This window comes from Haliotis rufescens, unplaced genomic scaffold, assembly GCF_023055435.1.
Source record: "Haliotis rufescens isolate VD_foot unplaced genomic scaffold, xgHalRufe1.0.p SCAF_9, whole genome shotgun sequence".
In the NCBI taxonomy this organism is placed as follows: domain Eukaryota; kingdom Metazoa; phylum Mollusca; class Gastropoda; order Lepetellida; family Haliotidae; genus Haliotis; species Haliotis rufescens.
Window position 1 is genome coordinate 31,871,270 of NW_025964383.1, and position 15,524 is coordinate 31,886,793.

The 15,524-nt window shown below is 37.8% G+C and overlaps 1 protein-coding gene across 5 annotated transcripts in view; it reads left to right on the forward strand.

Annotated features, from left to right (window-relative positions):
• Positions 1 to 7,058: 7,058 nt before the first annotated feature.
• The window catches only part of LOC124151408, a 460,916-nt gene continuing 452,450 nt past the window's right edge, over positions 7,059 to 15,524 (forward strand). For 4 of the 5 annotated variants that reach the window (XM_048390973.1, XM_048390969.1, XM_048390970.1 and 1 more), the window contains exons 1-14: positions 7,059 to 7,510; positions 7,897 to 9,068; positions 9,536 to 9,573; positions 9,770 to 9,890; positions 10,453 to 11,236; positions 11,364 to 11,494; positions 11,667 to 11,716; positions 12,045 to 12,087; positions 12,259 to 12,344; positions 12,602 to 12,677; positions 13,464 to 13,567; positions 13,721 to 13,784; positions 14,869 to 15,027; positions 15,407 to 15,462. In XM_048390973.1, the coding sequence (XP_048246930.1) occupies positions 9,008 to 9,068; positions 9,536 to 9,573; positions 9,770 to 9,890; positions 10,453 to 11,236; positions 11,364 to 11,494; positions 11,667 to 11,716; positions 12,045 to 12,087; positions 12,259 to 12,344; positions 12,602 to 12,677; positions 13,464 to 13,567; positions 13,721 to 13,784; positions 14,869 to 15,027; positions 15,407 to 15,462 (1,773 nt within the window). In that variant the 5' untranslated portion in view covers positions 7,059 to 7,510; positions 7,897 to 9,007. Of the gene's footprint in view, positions 7,511 to 7,896; positions 9,100 to 9,535; positions 9,574 to 9,769; positions 9,891 to 10,452; positions 11,237 to 11,363; positions 11,495 to 11,666; positions 11,717 to 12,044; positions 12,088 to 12,258; positions 12,345 to 12,601; positions 12,678 to 13,463; positions 13,568 to 13,720; positions 13,785 to 14,868; positions 15,028 to 15,406; positions 15,463 to 15,524 lie in introns of those variants that run through there. The other variant, XM_048390974.1, reaches the window with a different exon arrangement.

Consider the following 15,524-nt stretch of genomic DNA (forward strand, 5'->3'; position numbering starts at 1 on the left):
TTTAACATAACCAACCCGAAGAGTAAATAGAAAGGTTAATAAATACGTTCTACAGACTTTACTGAGGGTCTCATAAACTTGTCGAGACGCTCTCTTGGTTAACTTTCGACATTAAAAACAAGGTGTCATAAATCTCTCCTATCAGGTACTGTTGAATCATAAATACGTTGTCAAATTTCTACTGCAAAACATCTTGAAACTCGAAAACAAGATTTGAACATGTGCCAGGTACATTTGCCAATAATTTAAACTGATGTATACTTCTCTAAAGCACTTATTGATATTATAAATGCATATCTAATATTCATTAAATACTCTTCAAAACATGTAGGGATACTCGGAAATAATTTACCATTTACAAAATTGTAAGAGATATTATTTTCTGGTAATAGTTATATGATAATAATGAACGAATTGGGAACACATTACAACCGGTAGTGAAGTATGACAGTAGATGTTAACACCGCCGACGGTCGTGAAGAACGATAAGGGTAAGAGGGGAAATTTTCAAAGTTGACTCTTTTGGATCAGCAGTGCGTAATACCGACACTTGGCCCCGCTCAGCCAACGTGGTCAGCAGCCTCTCACATAGACGCACACGTATCCCTATGATATCCCACGTGTTCAGTGGGAGAAAGGTCGGAGTTCATTCCATGGATTTTGTGCTGCTGGACGTGAGCATTGACGTTTCGTGCACGGTGAGCACTCGGTGTTGTCGTCCTGCAAGACAAAACGTCGAGCCTCATGCCTTGCAACAGAGGGTGTCGGTTTGTTGTCCCGATAATACTGTCCAGTGACCCTTCCTTGCACAACACAGAGTGGGGTTCGCTCTGTCACAGAGGTGACACCCCACACCATAACCGATCCACCGCCAAATCTGTCATGAGGTTTCAGGTTGACGTTGGTTTGACGTTCATTTCGACGTCGCCAGACACGTCCACGCCTATCAATGACGTGCAATGTGAGTCGGGACTCATCTGCAAACATGACACGTGACCAGCGACGATCACCCCTCGTTCCGTTGCGTGCACCATTGATGTCTGTTGGCAATATGAAGCGCGTTGCGGACGCCGAATCGCAAGTTAAAACAAACAATGAATGAAATCAAGTAAATCTCAACTGTATGATGACCAGAATCAATAAGATTGTCATAAATGCTGGTCCACAAAGATTATACGACCTTGCTTGAAAAGGACAAAATCAGGAATGACACCCTAGTCACGTGGTGAGATACAGCGTGAGGCACCTGAAAACGTTACGTTTTACAGTGAGTGAGTGAATTCGGTTTTACGCCGCTTTTAGCAACATTCCAGCAAAATATCACGGCGGGGGACACCAGAAATGGGCTTCACACATTGAACCCATGTCGGGAATCGAACCCGGGTCCTCGGCGTGACGGGTGAACGCTTCAACCACTAGGCTACCCGGCCGACCCTACGTTTTACAGACACAAACGTTCTTGTATAGGATGTTTGTTGTCAACACTTATCTTTGTTCTGCTACTTGGTGCTAACATTTATATGTAACGATCCCCTACTCTTTGTAAGAGTATATATATAGTCTGGAGTAAAAAACGATAAACAAGTTTTGAGTGAAATAATTTCACATTGCGCTCCGTTGTAACCGATATTGATTTTGGAATATTTTAAAGTTATAAACCAGTTCTCTCACACACACGTAGTACTGTTGCCATACCATACCAAATTTAAGTATCATGTAAACGTATGAGTGCATGATGGTTAACGCCCACAGCCGGCAATATCGCAGTTATATCGAGGAGGCCTGTTAATAATCGAGTGCATGTAAGCAATATCAACGATTCACACCATCGAGGCAACCATGAAATCACCCATGACCCCACGACTGACATCTTGTCCTTTGGCGTTGATTCTCATGAAAGCATAAGCTAATTCTTCTTCGGGATCCCCAGACGAATCACGAAAAGTAAAAAAAAACAGCCAACCATGTATCATACATCAATATGGCCACATTTCATTCCTCAAGTGGCCAGTATTTTTTACCCTCAACGCATGACTACGGCTTTGACAACCTCGTTGTACTGCACACGTTTAAAAATATACGAGAGGCCATGTGAGCCATAAATCGAGTGACGGTGACATTAAGGGACCATAGAGTTTTTCGTTTATTACCGATCTTCAAACACGTCAAGGGAAAAAACACCAATAAGTGTAACATGTATTAAAACTCAGTACCCAACAATGAGTCAGTGAGTTTAGTTTATCGCCTCTTTGGTCAGTAAGTCAGTTATATCACAAGGGGTTTGTGGAAAAGCCCAAAGTGACGCATGTCTTAGTGACGGGTGCCACCAGTAGGGCTAACACTAACCTTTTCGCGAACACCTGATAACATCACTATTTGAAAGTGATCCAGAAACACGATTTTTCTGATTCTGCCTCGCCCTCTTGTGGGAATGGGGGCGGTCGGGTAGCCTGGTGGTTAAAGCGTTCGCTCGTCACGCCGAAGTCCCGGTGTAAGCTGCCAAAATCTACCCCCCTTCAGAGTATACCCGGGTAGATTCTGTGAGCTCCCAGAATCTAGCCCGGGGTATATTTTGTCGACTTCCAAGAATCTAACCCCCTTTCCCAGAATCTACACCCCCACCCCCACCCCACCCCCCACCCACCCCCACCCCCCAGCCCCCCAAAGGGGGTGTGATCTAGGAGTTCCCAGAATCTACCCCAGTGTAGATACTAATAAATTGTTAACGAATAAAAAAATTCAGAATGTTGTTTTATACATGCAAAGAAAAAATGAACATTGTTAAAATTAATAAAAAATATCTTACAAATCACATTGACTTTAACTCATTGTAGTCATCATCAATTTGTTCAAGTTCAAAAGTTGGAGTTAAGAATTGTGTGAGGAAATGTCTTAGACTCATGTTATTGAATAAGCTTTACTATGCTTTGTGAATAGACCTACTAATTTAGTATTTTAACTTTATAATCATTTTGAAACCTATTATAAGTATGCATTATTTTTTGTGTCTGCAAGTACCTTTGTTTAGGGAGGCATGTATCACAGTATCCAGAATATATTCTGACTATAGAAGACATCACATCCTTCAAAGCATCTAATTATTTGTCCATTTACATTCTAATTCTTCTAAATATAGTCAGATGGGTGTCATTGTCTTAGTCAGAGTTTATACATTATTACCAATCCCTTATGGGATTGAGGGAGTCACAGTATATACAGTGTGGGACTGATTTCTGATATAGGTCTTAATGGTTTTTGATGAACAGGTCATATGAACTGAATAAGTTATCTATATATAAAGGTGTTAAAGGCATCAACGGTTACAATCTAAGCGTAACTGGCCTTAAACTGGTTTTGGAATAAAAGGCATAAAAGATCTAGATTAGTCCATACTGAGTGAGTGAGTGAGTGAGTGTGGTTTTTCGCCGCTTTTAGCAATATTCTATCAATATCACGACAGGAGACACCATAAAAGTTTTCACATATTTTACCCATGAGGTGGAAAAATGAAACAGTATAAGGTGGATTAACGAAAAAAAATAACATTCTACAATGAAGAACCCTAGAGCAACTGCCTGGCCTAACGTAGATTCGAAAACCGCTGGAGGAACTATTAGTATGTAGGGTTCCTCATTGTAGAATTTTATGCTTTTCTTTAATCCACCTTATACGATCTCAAGTCAAGTTTGTTACCTACTCCTGCACGTCGTCAACATGCGACCTTAAAGGGGCACTGATCTAACGCAATTACCCGGACTGGTTGTTGCCTTTGTTATTGTTTTTTTCCCCGTGAGTACCCGGATGATACGCAACGCAACTGAGCGTGACCAGAGACTGGGCTACCGTCTGCAAGGACAGCTAAATAAACTTGGAGGCTTGAGGCAATATTTGTTTTACGCATTTTTGCATAAACTCTGATTGGTTAACTGTGATCTATAAAGATTTCGACAAAGGGCGCATGTTAATTAATTTCTTCAACAAACAGACAAAAAGAACGGCGGAGCTCATCGGATGTCGTCATTTGGAAATACCCCAGATGGTTATAGTTTAATACTAAAAAAAGTGCAGTGAAAGCATTTTCGGTTTTCGGCGATAATACGATTACTACTCCCTTGTTGTCATCCACGTTTTCTCGTATAACCCTATACTTGTGTATTTGTCGTCATTCACTTGATGCTCAGTTAATGAATTTATTACTGGTACAATTAGTGGTAGCACCACTTAGATTACCTGACAAAGGTTCCCATTTGGCATTTATTGTGTCTGGGGTAATTATTCAATCTAAATCCAAGTTTGAAGTGAGGTGAAATTTGTGTTATGTAATATGCACGTGGCAGCCCAGCAAGAGATGAATGATCAGTTGTTTTACTCTTTTTTTGTAAATCAACGGATCGTTCCTAGTCATCAAAGGATTAACAGAAAATACGTTGATTGATTAATCACTGTTATCTTGCACAGTGGATATGTCAAAAGTGAGTGTTTACATATCTAGGTTTACTAAAACAAAGGGAATACACTCATATCATGGCGTGAAGTGCCGATGTAAAAAAACATACTTTGTTCAAAGGGTTAACTGATAATACGTTGATTGATTGATCATTATTATCTATCACTCAATGGATTTTTTAGGAACCGTGGACGTTATGAAAATAGTTGTCACTTGGGCTTTCTCAGCTGACCCTTGAGACTTGACACCTATGTGAAACACCTGAAACAATCCAAGTGATCAGTTGAGAAACGAACACGGGTTATAATATCCCGAAACGATATATATCTCTTAAAATATTTGTTTGTTACAGAGACACGTGACATCGAATAAGTTTCTTTGTACAGCTGCAGACGAGTGGGATATTGTTCCTTTGTGTGGATATTCACGGATACATTCCTCGAACAAGGAAGCTGCCTAAAACGTATACACATAAATTTGGTAAGTTGTAATTATGGTATTTGCATTTTGTTTTCCTTCATTTGAACCGATTCGTTCTTGTTTCTCTACGTCTTGGTTGGGAAATTCTTCAATGTGCGATAGGCGTTGTTTTCACAGGTCTTCTCTTTGTAAGCGTGTATATATTACCAGTCAGTTTGTAAAATGTGATTCTCATAGGCAATTTATAAAATGTGTAAATATTTCAGTCATTTTGACTAAAAAATCTGTCCAGATTGATTAAGACGATCAAAAGGGCCTACACACATCACAACAGATTATTATGTAGGATTAGGAGCCAAACAACATAGAAATGTACTTTTCAACATTTTCCGTCTCTTGGTGATGACATTAAACATCAAAATGTTTGGAATTCGTTATCATAATAATACAGATGGAAATGTTTTTCAGTCACTTTGTAAAATAACTGAATATTTAGACGTTTAATAAATTTGTTACACATTTTGACAGTAAAAGAATATACACACTATAAAAAAAGCAATGCTCAGGTGAAATATTTACTTAGTGTTGCAAGTCAAAATAGTGTAAACGAAATTTGCAAAATTACCAAGCAAGTGACTTATCAAAACTTCGTCACCATTACCGATGCTACCCACAAAGATACCTACATTTCCTTATTATCTCGAAAACTGTATTTCATTTTGTTGATCAATGTGACCATACGCCCTTATTACAACCGGTACCCATAAACGTGACTAATGCGCTTACGAATGGCGCAGCAGAGGTCGCGAACTAGTCTAGATTTCTGCTATACATCCGGGTACTCACTGGGAAAAAACAATAACAAAGGCAATACTGTCGTATATCTATAAGTAAATATTAATGCCTTGCCAATATTGTAAAGGAGTGATTTTTTTAAATTCTGTATTTTATACATATCTTAGCTGTAGCATTTTTGAGGCCATAACTTCTTTGGTGTCGAGGACAGTTTACAACGCACTCATACCCTGGCTCTTCCCCGTACATTTTATTATCTTGATCCAAATAAAGCTACCAGGTGTGTTCAAAGGTTGTTATATATGTGTTTGCGATTGTTTGTATAAATAATTTGTCCCAAAACGTTCTGGAAATTATTTTATGGCAAGGTTTTACGAAACTGTTTACTGCATATGCTAAACAAATGTGATATGAGTTCCATTGTTTGTTTTGTCCCATCTTGCCAGAGAAAAAAGTATGTCTTGAAGTATGAGTAAATCATAAGTCAAATGGAAACAGTGACCTAATTGGTGCTAATCTTAGTTTGCTGAAGCTATCAAAACCATTTCTGGCAGACATGTGGAGGACATTTCCATATTTGATGCCATAATGATTTCCGATTCAATTCTCTGTTTTGACATGGTAGCAAATGTTCCCATGTTCCGGCACTCAACCCAAAGAGTAGTGCCAATTTACACTTGTCAGAGGGGCACTCAAAGTACGTGATCTAGACTACCATTGGTCGGACTTTCATTTTTGTGGAAGCCACGGTGGCTGAGTGGGTTAGATCGCTGACGATTGCTGAGAGCTGGCGATTAGGTGCCTCACTCTGGCAAGTGTGGGTTCGAATCCCGGACAGGACTCAATGAAAAAAGTACGAAACTAAGAAAGTGTTATCCCAAATATAACATTTGTTACATTTGACCCCTTTCTAAATGGCATTGTGTATTCATATGTTTTTCTTAGGTGAACACTTGACTTGCTTTTCCATGTGTTTGTGACTGTGCCACTCCTTGTGGGGCAAGACACGCTCACCTTTTCGCGAACACCTGGTATCATCACTATGTGATAGTGCTTATGAAAAAGTCGGAATCATACAATAGACTTATGATTATGGAAATGTTTTTGATGCTCTTATTTACATACACAGTACTTATTTGTCACACACAATTTTTCATGATTTCCTCGTCAAGCGAATCTGTTTGTGGAGTGAACACCGGAGATATATCTGCAGTTGATAGTTTGCATTGCTAGATCTAGGCCTCCGTAGAGGTCAGGATTGAAACAGGTCCCTAGCGCTCTATTGCCTGTCGTAGGAGGCGACGGCGATGTGGTTTTTCACCAGGCAGACATTCACTCTATGCAGTGATTGGCTGAATGTCACATGATCTGTACGTGTATAAATATCGACCCCACCCTATCTATAACGTAGTTCACAAATGCAACCTTATATGAGGTTTACAGTCATTTTCAGTTCAGTGTAAACTGCAAGCTTCCAGATGTCATGTTACTATGTGAATACTGTGGGGATGAGATACTATCAAAGACACAAAGTGTAACTGTGTATCACAAAGATGAGGAAGTGTGTTATGTACCACAGGGTGGTGATATACCAGAAGCATATGAACATGTAACTGTGAACGTACATGGTGACAATGTCATATATACCAGACAGGGAAGCAACGTACCAAGAGGTTATGAATCCGTTTCTGTCTATGTCAAAGAACAAGGATTAATATATTCTAAAGCACGTACAGCACCAACTGGTTTTGTCCCTGTACTTGTTTATTCCAAGAAAGAAGGTAATGATTTCGCATCCTGCACCAATTCATCAAAACCTAAAGAGACCGTTCACACAGCGTGTCTAACGTAAGTACATCAACCATCTGATGTGAACGATGTGCACTGTTGAAACTTTGGTCTGTAATATATTGTTTGGTTATTTACATTCCGCATTTGTTTTGTTTTTCTGTTTCACGTATGAAACTCAACCAATTTGCAAAAATGTATATTAACATGTAATTGTGACGGTGTTTTGATAATAGATAAGAACTGCAAAGTATATTACTACATACCACAGTATATTCAAAGACGTTGAACACACCATCAGCCAAGTATGGTGAGTTATTATCAAAATTAATTATTATCACAATAAATTTGTTGTGAACTGAACAGAAAGATGCTAAACGCATTGTTTTGTATTTCGGTCCCGATACACTTGCTGTATACCAGGTTACCGAGTCTTTCCTTTTCAGTGAACATATTCCACGGTGTGATGAGGCAGTTTCTAATTTCATCCAGTGTTCTTCCCCTGAAAACATCTTGACTATTGGGATTCACGTTAAGTACCTGTATGGTGTAGGGCGAAAGGACGACAACAAAAAGAAGAAAAGGGAGAAAAGAGATCGTAAACTCCACCAGCTGTCGGAAAAGGTATCTGCCTTGCGCAACTCCAACTCTGGTTGTATATTGGTTCATCTTGTTGGTCTGGCACCTGGGGATTCTTTTACTGGCGCATTCGATGAGTTTGTGGATACAAAGCTTCACGACTTGATACATGATGGACAATTATTTACTGATGTTTTACCGGAAGGAAAAGCTGAGTGGCCATAGAGATCTTTGTGATTTTGATGACTTCCTAGCTCTTTATGTCACTGCTTCTTCCTTCGTCACAACATCTGACTTTAATACAAAGGTTGCACTTGATGACTGCATTGTTGACATTCCTGCAGAGGAGCTACGAACATTTTTCAGCAAAAGAGGAGAATTCGAAGGAACTTCACGCAAACTACCTACAGAAATACATACTGTAAATGACGTTGTGAGAGTACACGAGAGCAGATCAATTCAAATGAAAAGTCACTTTCTCCAAAAGAAAGGGGATCATGAAATAGTTGCTTACATTATTAAGAATCTTAACCTTACTGAGTACATAAGTGCACTGAGCAAACTTGAAAATGGTGGTTCTTACCTCTATGGTGTGAAAGAGGATTGTGTTTTTAAAAGTGAATATGGATACGAGTCCAAGGAAATCCGTCTCAAGCCTGTTTGTGTTGATGATCAAGACTATCTAAAGGATACGTTGAAGAAGAAGATTTGCGAGACTGTTCTTGTGTGTGGCTTTGATGGAAAGAAAGTGACGGATGCACATACAGTAGACATACGTTTTATCCCCTGCCCACCCAATGTTACAGAGTCGTGTTGCAGTGATGAACTTAGAAATCACAAGTCAGAAACAAAGGAACAGTACATTATTCATATTTTAGTAAAACACGTGAAGGGTGTAGTGTTTTACGATCCACAGGGTCCATTGGCTTACAAATATGATCCAACAAACAAGTCTGTCACGCGGATGAAAATCCACGAATGGTTCCATGCTTTCACAAGGGGGAAATAGACGTAGCTGATACCGAAGACAAGGAAGGAGGTTAAGATCCCATTTGATTATTCATTGTTTGGTTATATTTTCTATTCTTGTTATGAGATTGGTAACATGCTGTTCAATTTCTTTTAAACAGAAGTTTCAAAGTCCTGTTGTAATCCCTAGCAAATTCTAATTCATGAATTGTGATTTACAATCAATAATCAGTCAAGAATCTTTCAGTCAGAATCTTAGATGTTATGTTTCAAATCTTTAATCAAAAGCTCTACAAAAATGAAAACACACATTTTTTTCGTGTTTACTAATCGTTGGGGAATTAATGTTGAGGATCAAATTCTGACGTAATACATTTCAAACTTTCTAGTGTCATATTTTGAAATATATTATGGCAAAGATTAATTGTCTTATGTCTAACATGAACATATTGTTGCTTGCAAACTCGCTTATTAGTATGTTTTTTTCTACACTCAGAGTTCTACATGTACTCTTATGTTATATTTTAACTTTTCCAGGGCCAATACGTATCCTCGTCAAAATGTGGAAGCTACTGGTATGTTTAGCCTCCGTCTTTAACAACATTAAATGATTATCACTTTTCTGGTAAATATTTCCCAAATAAACTGTACATTTAATATATCCTACCACAAGGGTAAAAATCATAGAGTGTCCAGCTTCAAAATAAATTTCTTGAAATGACAACTGTGGTATAGTAAGGATACGTTTCACGTTTTCATTCCATGTTCCAGAAACAAATTGCAAAAGATAAGGAGCAAGGCTTTGCCTTGGCAACAAACGATTTCTTCCGACCTGACCTGAAGCAAATTGGAAACAGCATCTTCGAGATCAGGAGATACTTCGTTCCTGAGGGTAATTATGTTAATTACTAAGAGTAAAGTGTTTATTGATAGTTGTGGACATTGCACAGCAATTAATTGAATTTGATTTGATTTAAACATATTGACTTATGTATTGCCAATGTTATGGTTGAAAAGTTTCCCAATTAATCACGGGAGTCATTGGTAAACTATGAATCTCAGAACATTATTATTAAGACCAAAATCTTTCCTTAATCCTAAGAAATCATGCATTATACGATTTCAGGTGTCTTGTAAGCATGTGTTTATGAAACAGTGATGATGCCAAGTGTTCGCGAAACTGTCTCACCGATGGCACCTGTCACAAACACATGCAGAAACAAGTCAACTGTTCATCAGACACAGCAATGAACACTTATTCTTGGAGTTTGTTTCGTGTCAAAAGTTTGCTTTAGATGTTTAGTGACATGTAACTGGTACCTTTGTGTCAATACATTGATTCTTGTGTACAATTCAATCAACAGGTGCACAAAAGTGCACAATGTCTCACAGAGCATAATTTCCGACACAAAATTTGAAAGGTTTCCGTTTTAACTTTTTCTATTTGTTTTCAGAAGGTCGAACCATAAAACCCTTGAAACTTGGAACCACGTTGGCAAACGTGAAAGACTGCCTCTTAGAACTTGTAGAAAACCATGCGTTTGCCTTAGGTTTGGATCACAGAACTGATGAAGAAATAAAGAATACAAACTGCCCAAAAACTGAGCCATGTTTCATGTTCTTATCAGAAACTTTATCAGTTGCTCTGGATTTTACCACATCACCTCGTCCAAGTAATGCCGTGTGTGATGTGTTCATAGCCTTTCCCACTAAGCCAACTATGGTCCTGTCACTCGTTGATGGCGATGAAGACTCAAGGGAAGCGTTGGTGTACAATACGTCCGTGGCTAGAGGAGTGAGACATAAACTCATCAGATTCATGGATGAAGATGTGAACTCAATACATGGAGTGATCAATACGTCGACTCTCAAGGATAGTGTCGCATTCAACGCTCGCCTGGGGGTTTTGGCAAACGATTCGTTTCATTTTGTTCCAACGTATTCATTGCTAATGAATACGAGAAGATATGGTGCAGTCCTGACAGCGTTTTGGGCGGGTGTTGCTGAGACAAAGTCGGTGCTTAGAGATAATGGTGACGCAAATGATGACTGTATAAGATTCCTCACCAAAGAACAATGTATCATTCTGGTGGAGAACATCAACAGTAAGGATGTCCAGGTCCGGTGTGTACCAGGTAGCGGGGCAACGACTCTGATGCTGGAGGTGGCCAGGAGACTGAGCAGGCTGGGGGACACTCTACTGGTGTGTAGGTCACAGGAAGAGAGGGACAGACTCAGGTTTGTAGATATCATAGGAGCTAAATCAAAATACTCTCAACAAACTATGCATTGGAATATCTGAGAATGTGAACTGAGTTATTTATCTGTTTGTTTCTGTCAATGACTTAATCGATCATACTTCCAGGTCAGCGTATGCATCAGTGGTATCAGTGAACGATCTTAGCAAACTGGATCTGTCCTCATACGTGAACATTGTTGATGAAACAAACAGTATGACACCAGAAACAAGACGTCACCATTGGCAATTTGCAAGCCGTAAGTACATGTATCTTTAAATGTTCTTGTTGTCTGTTTGCCCCAAAACACGCCTGTGCTATATATTCCTGGCGTGATACATTAGATAGTGCTAGCATTTTATTAAATGTTATAACATATTTAATTATTACTAATTTTGTTGAATAAGCAAGATCATTCCTTTTAACTTCAGATCTAACTGATATCAAGCAGCTTAAGTACAGAAAGTGGATGGTAGAGACGGTAATGTATACTATAGTTTCATTATGAAAATGTACATATAACAGTGGAATGTACTCTATGTACCTCCATCAATTAAATACCTTTGATACTGTAAGTGTAAACGATTTGTTCTGAGTGGGCCAAGTCATTACTATTATGTAGTACATGGCACTGTAGACTTCTTAGATACATTTTTTCTCACACATTTAAGTTCCTATCAACGACATTAACTCCCAGACAACTTGTATCTCTGCAATTCCATTTCATAAACATGGTCGTTGCTCTATCACTGATGTTACTGTTACTGATGTTGACTGATGTCAAAAATATTTTAAATTTGATTTTACAGGAGACTGACAGAATCGAGAAACTAATGGATGTATTAACCAATGGTAACATTTTTTTAAGTAATCAAAATAACTCTGAAATAAAAAAAAGTCTATGATAAACGTAAAAAATTAGGTATGTGGAGTGATTGGTGATGATGACGATGATTAGTTGTGAGGAAAGCGATGTTCAGTCATTTTATCACATAATAAATATTCTTCATTAAACATGTTCAGATCAATTGAGACGAAGGATGAACTATCTCCTTGGAGAGTTTGACGTGCTGGTGTTGATGATGGAGAAGCTCAGACAACATGTTGCTGTAAGTAGATCCTATTGAAGTTAATAACGTTATTAAGAAAAACATATTTTTAAGTCACTTTATTACCCCACTGCAACAACAGAAAATGGAGCTAAAACTCTGCTATCGTTTGTCACATAGTTTGGGCACATACTTGGTGTATACATGTAAATACTGTAAATTATACAACTCAACAAGATTTGACTATGAATAAAATACAAACAATTTAAAATTATCTTCAGACTTCGGATCACTTATAAATTTTTTGGTATTTTCAGTTTCACCAAAATAAGGACTGTTTGGAGAACAAGCCACGTCAACATACAAGGGGCAATACTTTAACTGATGCGGGATGTGAGTATTGCCATGTTTTTATGGGATGACTTCAGCTTCCATTAGTCAACTTTTCTTTTAAGTAAGTCTTTCAAAACGTATTATGGCAAACAAATGGAGAACGTTTCCAAATTTGTCGCATCAGTGGCAAATATTATGTCCGATGCAATTCCTTATTTCGATTTGTACCATATGTTGACGTTCTTTCAAGAGAACAATTGACTTGCCTATGTAAGTGTTTGTGACGGTGTCACCGGTGGGGCAGAATACGCTCACCTTTAGGCGAACCTCTGGCATCATCACTATTAGATAGTGATTCATAAACATGTTAATTATATCGTTGGACTCGTACAGGCAACTCTGCGCTTATTAAGAGCTGCGCATTTCAAACGTTTTGTACCATGTATTATCTTGTTCTGGACACATAAAAGAATAAGTTAAATGGCAATGAGTTTAAAGCCAATATGATGTACAGTTATTTCACATTTACTTTACAGCCTTTTAGTATACTTTGATCGATGTGATTGTCGAATTTACATCAATTTGATTTTTCTCATGACTGTCTGCGTTGCTATTCTGGAAAACGTTTTATTAATTTAATGTCTATGAATAGTGTAAAGTTGTGTAGCTGCAAATATTATTAACCATCAACCATAAAGTTGATCAGATATTATCCACCATTGCAATTGGTAAAATTATTGATAATACACTTGAATAACTGACAATTTGTATTGTTTAGGTAATTGCTTTATTGTTTGTGGTTCTGTTACAATTACATATATGTATTATTTTCTTAAATATTTCCAGCATTTGTCGTTGGTAAACCACACCCGGTTGTACAAGAAGCAGAGCTGATTGCATGGCAAGAAAAAGTGGAACAAGAAAAGAGTGTTTTTCCTCTTTTACGATCCGTAAGAATCCAAGTCTATATTAGAATACAAACAGCAAATCATAATTAAGGCTAAACGTTCGTGAAGCATACATTAGGTTTAAATGGCATGCGGTATGTACAAATATTATTAATTAATGCGTCACTTTTAAGATGGTTTGTTTCTTTATCTCAGGTTATGGTAAAGGACAGAACCAATCTCATCTACCAAGGCGTTAAACTGGCTTACCTTGAGAAAGGTTAGTAGACATTATCATCATTTCCTAGAATTATGCAGATATAAAACCAAAAGACAGGAATACCAAATCTAAGGGACGCTACTCTGGTGTCTTAGATGACATTACCAAGTGTGACCAAGATTCTAAGTCATAAATTTGTGTTACTTATATGAGCACACTTTCTGGGATCAACAAACACAGGACGAAAAAGTGTTGATAAAAAGGTTGTATCTTCGTTGTATCTTCTTTGAAGGATTTATATATCCAAAATACAGCGCTTTGTAAAGATGACAAATGTCAAAATACATTCACAATAATACATCTCTGGATATATCTGTATATAAATAGTAAAGGGAGATAATTTGCATTAGTAATTTGGTTTTGGTATGAATGGAAGGGAACTTTCACATTAATGATTATTGGTTATGTGTACGAACACATATAAACAAATTGACCACGGACATTCATAAAAATATGTACACTTTTACAGCCTTCGCCATTCTGGAAATTTGTTTGTCGTGTATTATAAACATTAGAGAGTTAAATGCTTTTACAGCAGTGTAATAATTTGTCTGCCAATTCTTATAAATTATTACTGTATCAAGTTTATGTTGCTGCTGATTTGTTTGTTTTTTTGTTTTACGCCTCACTCAACAATATTCCAGCTATATGACGGCGGTCTGTAAATAATCGAGTCTGGACCAGACAATACAGTGGTTGACATCATGAACATTGATCCACGCAATTGGGATACGATGACATGCATCAAACACGTCAGTGATCCTGACCACCCGAGCCCGTTAGTCGCCTCTTACGACAAACATAGGTAGCATAGTAAGCAATTATGGGTTATTGAAAACCCATTATATCCCGGATCTTCACGGGTCGAGTATCAAATAACAAAACGAAAAGGAAACACATATATAAACAATATATGTGTATACAGAAATAAACACACTTGTATCTATGCACTATGTACAAATCCAGCAAGTGTCTTATTGTATATATGATCTATCCAAAGCTTGTACACCTTGTATTTTGTTTCGAAATCACAACTTTTCTTCCTGTGTATGTTCCATTTAACAATTTGTCGTTTTAATTTCAGCCTCCACAGAAGGAGAAGAAAAACTACAGGAATCGTCACAGAGTTCTGAATCTAAGTTCTGGAACCAACAGAACACAGCACGTGTATTTCCGGATACGCTAACCGATGCTAAACATAAACTGGAGCTACAGAACACAGATGGCGTAGATGCAGAGGGGCGTACGTACCTGTCATGACTGTGATTTCCCTACTTTCAGCCTAGTGACTGATAGACTAGGATAAACAAATAGGCAATATCTATTATCTAATGGAACTGTTCAAATTATGTTCGTATCTAACAAGGTATTCGTTTTAAGGTTCTAATGATGACACTGTGACGTTCTAATTTAATATCACAAGTAACCTACGGTATAGCAATGCTTTCAAGGAAATTATCTGTCATTCAATGTTAGTCTTCTTTTGTGTATCTAAACTAGAGAAGTACCTAGGCACCTTCTTTCAAATTAATTACGGATGTTTTAAAGATTTCTTTCACAAGGAAGGTGGAATATGAACAGTCATTGTTTAAGACAAGCGTACGTATTTATTGTTGTTTAAGATCCTGAGACGATCTATGTAACACGGCAGAATAAAAGAGATGTGTCTTCCTCAACGGTAGGTGCCATGATGTGTTTTGTCAAAAGACTGCAATATGGTTTTGATATTATCTCAGTGTT